At 28.5% G+C, this 11,619-nt stretch overlaps 1 protein-coding gene across 2 annotated transcripts in view; it reads left to right on the top strand.

The window, feature by feature from the left end:
* Positions 1-10,990, top strand: part of Galphao (G protein alpha o subunit) — a 131,750-nt gene extending 120,760 nt beyond the window's left edge. For both annotated transcript variants that reach the window (XM_065514113.1, XM_065514114.1), the window contains exons 4-7: positions 7,911-8,039; positions 8,124-8,253; positions 8,329-8,482; positions 10,511-10,990. In XM_065514113.1, coding sequence (XP_065370185.1) covers positions 7,911-8,039; positions 8,124-8,253; positions 8,329-8,482; positions 10,511-10,698 — 601 coding nt within the window. In that variant the 3' untranslated portion in view covers positions 10,699-10,990. The remainder of the gene's footprint in view (positions 1-7,910; positions 8,040-8,123; positions 8,254-8,328; positions 8,483-10,510) is intronic.
* The last annotated feature ends 629 nt before the right edge of the window (positions 10,991-11,619 follow it).

The raw sequence follows: 11,619 nt of genomic DNA, 5'->3' as shown, positions 1-11,619 counted from the left end.
ATGTTTCTGTAATGGCATTATTGAGGGTTCTCCATGTCGAATGTTCGAACAATTGACTTTTTAATGAATAAATTCGAAATCGAAACAATCAATTACGTTATCACAAAAAACCAAAAAAAGTCGAGAAGTTTTGTATAAAAATTTTCAAATATTCGTTTTTCTGATTAATAAATCTGACAACTTTTTATTTTCTAACTTTTAAATAGGATGTTTGGGAATTTTAAAAACAATTTTTACAAAGAAACTAGTTTTTCCAAAAGAAGACTATATTTCATTAAAAGTTAGATTTTCCACCAAAGCCGGTTTTTTGTTCCATTGGTTTTAAGTTTTACTTTTCAGTAAATAGTCCAGTGTGAAGTTTTTTTAATTTTTTTTTTTATTTAAATACTTTTTACCACAGTCTACAATCATTTCCCTTTATCCACTGCCTCTCATTTGTGTACTACATTTTGCTTTCCCTAAATTGTGTATATCCGTTCCTAGTTTTTTATTATAATAATAATTTGACAGCAACTGTTTAGGTTTTTTATTTATTTCAAGCGATCATAGTTTAAATAAATTTGTTTGGTCTTCATTTTCATTAAGTATGACAGTAATTGATATTTGTAACATCTCTTGTCTGTCATGATGAATGGTTTTTTTTTAAATATTTTTTTTTCTTTTTTTTTTCTTCTGCTCAACAATAAAACATTTCAATTATGAGTTAATTTAAAGAACAAGATAAATGATTTTATCTACTTCTTTCAACTGTAATGATGATCTGTTCTTTTACAATTTTAAAATTGAAAATTATGTTAAATTCAATTTTAATTTTTGCAACATCTTTCTTTAATTAGTATGATTGTGAAAATGAAACAATGTGAAATTGTTATTAGTGGTTTACTAATGTTTGTTTTTTATTTTTCTGTTTTCATTATTTTTGTTTTGTAAATTGTTAAATTTTTCCTATGATTTCCTACAACTGAGTAATTTTGTGTTTTAGTTTTTTTTATGATTTCGAACAAAACGCAAAATTCACTATGATTTGTAATTGTAATGCTTGGCTGAACTGTAGAAATATTTGAAACTAAGTAAAATTGTTGGGCTTTTTGGGTCTAATAATTGTTTTAGCTGATCTGTTGTTTAAATTTGAAACAAAAGTTTGAGTAATCTTTTTTTATAATGTTGTTGCAAAGGTATATTCATTGTTTGTTGTCTTAATTAGCTGTAACGTTTGTAATATAAAAGTTTTCATAATTTCTAATTGCTAACAAGTTTTAAAATTTGGCAATGATGAAATGCTGCACAGTTTTGAAAAATAAAAAAGGGCTTTTTGTTTAAAAATTTTTGAAAAGTTGAAACCATTAACACTCATTTGTGGAAAACTTTATAGAGAATCATATTCCTTCTTCTTTGGGTTTTTTAGACTCAGAACCCAGGTTGTCATAAGATTTTCGTTTCAAAATTTATATTTTCTTAACCCTCTAACCCACAAAAAAAAAATACGCACAAAATTTCGCGTGCTAAAATTAAAAGACATCACTCACAAAACAGCTGACAGAACAACAACTTAAAGTCAGAATGCATTTCGACAAATCTGTAAACTAAAGTCACCGTTAAATTTAAAAATAAACAAGTAAGAGAGCTATATTCGTCTGTGGCGAATCTTATATACCCTTCACCAAATTATACTTCAAAATTTTAAATATTTTTAGGTAAACAAAATTTTTTTCCAGTTGTTTTTTTAATTTTTTGGAAAAAAGATTTTTTCGATTTTTTTTTTTAAATTTAAAAATTTTTTTTTTTTGTTTTTTCAATTTTTTATTTTGTGAAAAAAAAAATTCGGGTAAAAAAATCTTTTTTCCGATTTTGACCCATTGTAGGTCCAACTTACTATATATAGGCTTATATACATCGTTGCAATGGACCTTGTAATATCTATCATTAGATATCCATATTGTCTATATTAATGTCTTAGTAATCCAGATATAGGTCAAAAATAAGTAAAAAATCGAGGTTGTCCTGGTTTTTTCCTCATATCTCAGTCATTTGTGGACCGATTTTGCTGATTTTAAATAGCAAACTTCTGGAAAGCATGTCTGACAGGATTATTGAAGATTTGGATCCCGAAGATATCTGGGGTCTTCAGAAAATTGATTTCAACAGACAGACAGACGGACATGGCTTAATCGACTCCGCTATCTATAAGGATCCAGAATATATATACTTTATACGGTCGGAAATGAAAAATGTAGATATTACAAACAGAATGACAAACTTATATATACCCTTCTCACGAAGGTGAAGGGTATAAAAATAGGGTTAAAAAATATTTTTCCCATTTTGTAGACCCATTGTAGATCCAACTTACTATGGTTTTATATACGTCATTGCAAAGGTCTTTGAAATATCTATCATTAGATATCCATATTGTCTATATTAATGACTTAGTAATCCAGATATATGTAGGTCAAAAATAGGCCAAATATCGAGGTTGTCCTAGTTTTTTCCTCATATCTAAGCCATTTGTGGACCGATTTTGCTGATTTTAAAAAGCATGTCTGACTGAATTATTGAAGATTTGAATCCCGAAGAAATCTGGGGTCTTCAGTAAATTGATTTCAACAGACAGACAGACGGACATGATTTAATCGACTGCGATATCTATAAGGATCCAGAATATATATACTTTATAGGGTCGGAAATGAAAAATGTAGAAATTACAAACGGAATGATAAACTTATATATACCCTTCCCACGAAGGGGAAGGGTATAATAATTGATTACTTTTTGAGATAATTGATGTTTTGTAATGCATGCCTTGAGGCACTCTTGCGGGTTAGAGGGTTAATTTGGGTCAAAACCCTTTTTATTATCACTTGGCTGAGCCTTCTTAAAATGTTTAACAAATCGAGAAACATTATTGTTGCTTTAACTGTCTTTTAGTATGACGCACTTTAATCCCATGCGTATTATTTGATTTAATGTTTTCCATTGTAATTAGTTTGTGTGAACACAATATTTTACCAAAATTACAAATTATGTCACGTTTTCTGTTGGTTTATTTGCTTTTTGCCATTTAAATCTTTTGATAAATCTTTATTTTTATGTACTTGCTGTATTAAACTTAGTCTTTTTCTATTCATTTCAATTTATCTAACGCCACAATGATTTCCAAATGTAGCCAAATTTCCCAGCAAATGGCCATCGTGGTGCACACAAAAGCGATAACGTTTAATAACGAAAAAAAGAGAAGAACTGAGAAAAGAGATTAAAATAAAAACAATTTAACGCAACTGTTGCAATAAAATATAATTAAGCGATTTTAATGTATTTTAATTACGCATTAATGGTTTTTTTCTATCTCATTTTATACGTTGGCACATACAAAACTTTATTTAATTTCCACCAGAGAAATAATTTATATATTAAAAGGCAGATGGAAATATTATTATTTTTTTCTAACGGAGGAAATAGTTTTGCAAGATTTTTAATAACAAAAAATGTACTAAAAATTAGGCAAAAACTAACAGTAACAAAATTTGGAAAACACAATTTGGTGTTAATAATTTTACGGATGCATTTTAGTTCATAATAATTCTTACATACGTACTACAGTTATCATTATGATAACCGTTAGCTTAAGCTCTATATGTACAACTGTTATTTTCAATTTACTTATCCATTTAATAAGTAATATTTGTCTATAAAGTCTATTTTAACATTTGCCCCAAATAAAATTAACCACATAATGGGAATAAATGGGATGTTGTGTCATCATCGACATCACATACAATGTATTGACCAACTAAATGAACATTTTGTAAGCACTTATCACTCAGGTGTAAATTATTATCAATTTGTTTGTTAGTTATTTAGCTGCATGCTCACGAAAATTAAAGTTTTCCACACAAATTCGCAAAAATAAAAGCCATTTTTATTTGTGGTTATTTTCAATAAAATATTTGAAATTAATCTTTTTAATTCAAAAAAACCATAAATACATATTAATGACTTAAAATCTAGTAATAAACTTATTTTATTAAGTTCGTCAAAGCCAAATTTTATTGTAGATAAATACTTATGTACTATATTGCATTTAAACCACATTTTTTCATTAGCACTTCATTTCCAATTTGAAAATTATAAACTCACGAATAACTAATTGACATTTTTGTATTCACAATAATGACAGATATTTGAAAGAAGTTTTTATTCGTTTAAGAGGAGTAGCTAAGCTATTTAAACAATTAAACTTTTAATCATCCCATTGGAACACAGGGTGGGCTACATAGTTTCAAAGTTCAACATTGCTGTGTCATTTCAAAAGTTGGAGTTTTTTTATCGTGTAATTTAAAACTATTTTAAACCATATTGATAAGAAATTGCACTATCAATTTGAATTAAACAGTTTTAACACGGTTTTTCAAATCCACCATCTTTTGTATACAATGTCATAAGTGGATACTTCTACTTATCAGCACATTGCTGCCAACATTAACATTAAGACTGCTAAAAGATCTAGAAATAAAACATTCTAGTGTTGTCCATCAGATAATTCATGAAACTTCTAGAAGATGGCACTGTGTACATATATAAATAGGTACAGAAAGTTACAGTCATTTAGTTTTATCATGTTTGAATTAACATCAACTGTACACTGTATTCTTGGACATCATAAAATGTGTTTTTAAAATTGTGTAATATAAGTGTGTGTATTAAAATAGAGTGACTATTTAAATTGTTGTGTAAATTCAAATAAAGAATTGTTACAAATTTTAAACTACTGATCGTTTTTATTTGCGAATTAACTACCGTTTTTATACCCTTCACCATGAGTGGCAAGGGTATATATAAGTTTGTCATTCCGTTTGTAATTTCCACATTTTTCATTTGCGACCCCATAAAGTATATATATTCTGGATCGTTATAGATAGCGGAATCGATATAGCCATGTCCGTCTGTCCGTCTGTGTGTTGAAATCAACTTTCCGAATCCCCCAAATAACTTACATACACGATCCAAACATCAATATCTCCGAAATTCGAGAAAATCGGTCCACAAATGACTGAGATGTAAGGAAAAAACTAGGACAACCTCGATTTTTGACCTATATCTGGATTACTAAGTCATTAATATAGACAATATGGATATCTAATGATAGATATTTCAAAGACCTTTGCAACGACGTATATAAGACCATAGTAAGTTGGACATACAATGGGTCAAAATCGTAAAAAAATATTTTTTAACCCAAATTTTTTTTTCATCAAAAATTTTTTTTTTGTCATAAATTCTTTTTCCAAAAAAATTAATTAAAGAAATTTAAAAAAAAAATTTTGAAAAAACTTTTTTAAAAAAAAATTAAACAATATGGAAAAAAAAATTTTAAAACATTAAAAAAAAGATTTTGATTTTGTTTAAATAAAAATATTTAAAAAAAAATATTTTTAAGAATAATTTGGTGAAGGGTATACAAGATTCGGCACAGCCGAATATAGCTCTCTTACTTGTTTAAAAGTAAAAACGTTTGAATTATATATTGTTAGATCTGACAAAAAAAACAAAGAATTAGGGTTCCAAATCGGAAAATTGTTTTTCTAAAAATTTTAAAAAAAGACTGGTAAAAGGCTTATATTGCATTTTAAAAACATAATAAGGTAAATAAAATTATATTTCGTTTGGGATTCCGTACTATGGGTTTCTAGAACAAATAGGCATAATCCAAAATTTCAACATAAAATGGGCTAAACTTGGAAGGACTATTAAAGGACCACTATAAAATTGTGTAACTAAACATTTTTTTAATGAAATCGCCAAATATATTGTGTCTGATATTATAAAAACTGAGCCAATTTTGATGAAAACTGATGAAATTTTGAAATTTATGTTCCCATGAAAAAATATCCATTTCACTCGAAAGGAAAATCCCTGAACTTTTCATTCACAATAGTTGATTTTGTTCGAAACAGCGGTTTCTTGTTTACAAAATTTCATCTAAAAATTTCACAACATGAACGAAAAATGGGAAATATTGATTCGCGATAGGGATGAATTACTACGAGTATAAGAGGTAAAAAGCAAATGCCTAATCAAAGTTTTTAAGAATATATTGAAATTTTTGTTTTTAGACAATCCAACAATTTTGCATGTCTGAGCTGCCCTACTTTGAGACCTCTCAGCGACGTTTCTAATGATATTTCTGGTCCGTCGTCAAAAAGTAAACACGTTAAATGTAATGTCAATCGAATAAGCCAGCTAGAAATGAAAGATTTATTTGATTTTTTTAAAATATCATACTTTTTATTCGTTTGTATTGAATGAATTCCTTTAAGGCTCGTCTCTCATCTCTAAAACAAACAGCCTAAATTTGTACATAAGTTTTGTAATGCAATTGAAGTTGCGGTTTAATTTCAATGAAATATTTAAGGTTTTGCCATCACCTGCATTAAAAATAGTTTTTAAATTTTAACTCCCTTATTCATAAACAATTTTTAATTTTATAAAAGGTTTATAAAACTATAATTCTATACAAAATGTGTTTTATAAATCTGTAATAAATTTTAAGATTGATTATGATTAAGGCCTTAAATATTTAAAATAATTACATAACAAATCTAATACAAATGGGTAAAGTTCTTTTCTAACGCATTAGTTTTATGTAAATATTATTATATTTAACATACTAATTCCTACAATTCCAATTGTAAGTTCAATATATGCCACTAATGTTTTTAACTACTTGAACACCATCAAAAAAGATGGGCGGTATATTGATTTTGTCAATCCGTTTGTAACACATTGAAATATACAGCGCAGAGCCTCTGGGTCCTTATGAAATTCTAAGAAAATCTAGCTATGTCGGACGGACATATTCTGTTGAAAATATGTTAGGTTCCAAAAGGAGCAAGCTGGCTGAAAATTTTCACGAATACTCACTGTGGATAAGATTAATTTGGTATTGAAAATGGTCAATATCGATTCATGATATCACCTAGACCCCCTCGAAATACTGTTTAAGCTGTCATAAATATATTGAGTATGCGGAAATTCTGCTAAAATGTTGCACAAATTATTTCTAAGTACTGCGAAATTATACAGCAAAGTATGGTGAAACTCGGGCAACATTTGTCCCTAGTCCTAGTTTCGAATATTCATAAGTGTCTTATAATAATTAATATAGTAATGAAATTTGGCATAAACAAGTTTTATATGAACCTAAATCTTTCTACCAACTTTTGCGAGGACCCTAAACCCCATATAACTCCTATATCAGAAAATATTTTATTGTCACATATAAAATATTCGGCACAGCCGTGTATATAACACTCTTACTTGTAGTATTTGTTTATTTAAATTTAAACAAAAAATTTACCGCTTATTTGATCTGCAAAAATTATTTACAAAAAACCACTTGTTTTAATACCAACCACCACAATTTGTACCGCGCTTGGCTACGGTTATAAATCAATTGTTTTGCAATTAAATTAAGTACATAAAAAACATTAGAAAGAAATGGTAAAAGGTAGCAAAAACAAAAAAACAACCATTATAATTATATTTTATACTAAAGGTATAATTAAAATTTTAAGCTGCAAAAATACTCACAAACATGTGTAATAAGATACACGAGCGCAAAAAAAAAAGAGTTTTAATGAATTTTTTTAAGTTTAAATAAAACAAATGTCAGCATATATCTACTACACCTTTTACACTTATTAGTATAATATTTAAATGTCAAATGTTTTGTGGTTTTTGACAAGATATTTAAATAATAAACAGTAGTGCCAGAAATTATGGCACACCCCTTAAGTAAACAAGCTGGCAAAGAAGGTCAATAAATTTTTAAGTGAGACATATTTGTTTATTTTGAAAATAATTATTTATGTATATTTTACTAAATTGTTTACTTCTTTCTATTCTCATTTTAGTTTCCTGGACGATTTAGATCGGTTAGGCGCCAAAGATTATCAACCAACCGAACAGGATATTTTGCGCACTCGTGTCAAAACAACTGGTATTGTTGAAGTGCACTTTTCCTTTAAAAATCTCAATTTCAAGTAAGTATTTGTTTTATTATTCCACCTAATTACTCACTCTTTCCAATTAAATAAAATTTAATTTTAATTATTTTAAATTTCTAGACTTTTTGATGTTGGTGGCCAACGTTCAGAACGAAAGAAATGGATTCATTGCTTTGAAGATGTAACTGCGATTATATTTTGTGTTGCCATGTCAGAATATGATCAAGTTTTGCATGAAGATGAAACTACAGTAAGTTGATCAAACAATTAAAAAAAGTTTAAATTAAAGCTTACATTTTTATTATTCTTATCTCTTCAATTTTAGAACCGAATGCAAGAATCCTTAAAATTGTTTGACTCCATTTGCAATAACAAATGGTTTACGGATACTTCGATTATTTTATTCTTAAATAAAAAAGATTTATTCGAAGAGAAAATACGCAAGAGTCCATTGACAATCTGTTTCCCAGAATATACAGGTAAGATCAAATAACATTACATTACAGATTTGTAAAATCCTCAAATAATTTTGAAACAGTCTTAAGCTTGTGTTGAATGAACTTCTAAAACAGAAAATCTTAAAACATGTTCGAAAATCTCTCTCAGCAAATTCAACTAACTGGATATTTGGGATAAATTTGGTTTTAGAAACTAAATTCAGCTAAACAAATATCTATTACAAAGATAAAGCCCTTAAATCAGTCTATATTTATCGCAAGCATGAAATTTTAAATAAATCTCTTAAAATATTGAGTAAACTTTATTTAAGCGAAATTCAGCGCAAGACTTTTTTATTTCAGTTATAAATGTAAACTAGTTAATATATCCACCATAACCCACGTGACAATAAAATATTTATACCCTACACCACCATAGTGGGGAGGATGTTTGTGCAGATGTTTGTAACGCCCAAAAATATTAGTCTAACACCCACCTTAAAGTATACCGATCGACTTAGAATCACTTTCTGAGTCGATTAAGCGATGTCCGTCCGTCCGTCTGGTTGGCTGGCTGGCTGGCTGGCTGGCTGGCTGGCTTGCTGGCTGTCCATGTAAACCTTGTGCGCAGAGTACAGGTCGCAATTTTGTCACCAAATTTTGTTACGATCGGTCCATAATTAGTCATAGCTCCCATATAGACCCGCTTCCGAAAATCACTTTAACGTGCATAAATCGCTTAAAAATGTTGGTAAACACACAAAATTCAACGTAGTTAACTTTAATATAGACATAAATCACACGACCTAATTTTATGGTGATCAGTCCATAATTGGTCATAGCCCCCATATAACCCCACTTCCGAAAATCACTCAAAAATATAAATTATTGAAATTTTAAAAGAAAAATTTTTTTGCTCTTTTACTTAGTGTAGGGTATTATATGGTCGGGCTTGACCGACCATACTTTCTTACTTGTTTTCTATTATATTGTGTTATAGGGGGTAGGGTCAATTATGGACTGATTCTCAGAAAAGTTTGTAGAAAGATTTACATTCATATAAAACTTGTTTACGTCCAATTTCATCACGATATTAATTATTATAAAACAATTGAATGTTCAAGTAATTTTCTGAGGGGAACCTTGTATGAGGACTATGTACAAATTTTGCCCGATTTTCGCCATACTTTACAATATAATTTCGGAGTACTTAGAACTAATTTGTGCAGAATTACCGCATAATCAACATATTTATGACAGTATTCCGGAATGACATTTGCAAGGTGAAATCATGGACCGATATTGCTCATTTTCAATACAGAGAGTATTTGTGGAGCCAGCTAGCTCCTTTCGTTTGGGCACTATCGTGTTTTCAACAGACAGATGGATGGTGTGCTAGTTCGTCTTTCAATCTTATGAGGACCGAGGAGATATATACTTTTTGGTTCTACGACCAATATTTCGAATGACAATGATATTAGATGGTAATTTAGTGGAAATATTTTTATACGCCGATGACGTTCAAATGTTATTTACATCGGAAAAGCATTTTATTGATGTCTTCGAGGCCAACATTCAGTTTCACCTTGATGAGGTTGTTAGTTGGATGAGTTGTAATGGTTTTGAAATTAACCCTAATAAGTCAAGGGCAATTTGTTTTAGGTTAGACTCCGATAAGTTAAATATAACAAGAAAATTAACTTTTCTAACTTGTACGACGACTATTTTAAGTTCTTATAATTATTGTTGGGATGCTTAACATTAAAATGTCTAAGGATTTTCATATTTAGAGAACACAATAATACTGGTTTAAATTTGTTTATATACATTCTTAATTGAAAAAGTTTTCTTTCGAAAGGAATTTCGCAGTTTTTACGGTCTGGAATTGAGCTTAATTTACATACATTCCCGGGATTGAACAGATTTTTTTTATATTTCCCGGAACAAGTCCGAAAAATTAGGAATCCTATATCCTATAATCCAATTTCTGATATTTCAAAGTGTTTTTTTTTTGTTTTTTTTTTAAATATTAAAATAATTTTTTTTTCTCCTTAAACAAATTTCACACAGGTGGTCAGGAATATGGTGAGGCAGCTGCGTATATCCAAGCTCAATTTGAAGCGAAAAACAAATCAACCTCAAAAGAAATTTACTGCCACATGACGTGTGCTACAGATACAAACAACATACAATTTGTATTCGATGCTGTCACTGATGTTATCATTGCTAACAATCTCAGAGGTTGCGGTCTTTACTAAACACATAATAATAATTGCATTCATTTCAACAACAACAACAACAATTAATTTCTAAATATTTTATTGAAAATAGCAGCAGACCCAAAAACAACCAAAACAAAATTATTTTAAACATTTATTAAGAGTAAAACAAAAAATGGTAAACATCTAAAACAAAAAGAGAAAAAAAAACAAACAAAACCCACCATCTTCAAAAATATTAGCAAACAAATAAAAACAAAATGAAAGAGAAATGAACCGTTTAATAACACCTTTAATTAAAGTAATGAAAATAGAAAAAAACTAAAGAAAATCAGAAACAAATTCAAAATTTTTATTTGTTTCATTAGAAAAGAAAACACACACAACAGAAATATTATCTACAATATCATTCATAATACAACACCCCTACAAAACGAAAACACAAATAACAGTAATTCCCTCTTTAGTACTTCGCTCCAGTCAAGGCGAATTCATTATGAATACAAGACTTGACAGTAGTTCTGTTCACAACTTCTTTATTTACTTATTAAATTTAATAATGAATGATTTTTAAACATTTCTTAGAACTTTGAGATAATTCTTGTTTTCTTTAGCATTTAATTAGTTGCAATTTCTTTTTTTTAATTTTAATGTATTATAAAATATAATTTACTACTACTACTATATATATTTACAATAATATATTTATATTTGTGTGTGTCTGTATGTATGTAACCAAAAGGACTTGTTTTATTGTCTTTAAACAAAAAAGTTCTTATAAGTTATAACAAACTACATCAAAACGTAAACATTCTTAGTCAAACTCAAGCAACGTAAATATTTTATTATTATTTTTTTTAAATATTAAGTTTCCTTTATTTTCTGTGTGTCTTCTGTATTAACCGGAAATTATACTACTACTACTTGTCATTGAACTTTCTTAGCCTCTGCTCGTAGCTA

Source organism: Calliphora vicina, chromosome 5 (assembly GCF_958450345.1).
Source record: "Calliphora vicina chromosome 5, idCalVici1.1, whole genome shotgun sequence".
Taxonomy (NCBI): domain Eukaryota; kingdom Metazoa; phylum Arthropoda; class Insecta; order Diptera; family Calliphoridae; genus Calliphora; species Calliphora vicina.
The sequence above is the reverse complement of the archived record's forward strand: the minus strand, read 5'-3'. Positions and strand labels throughout refer to the sequence as shown.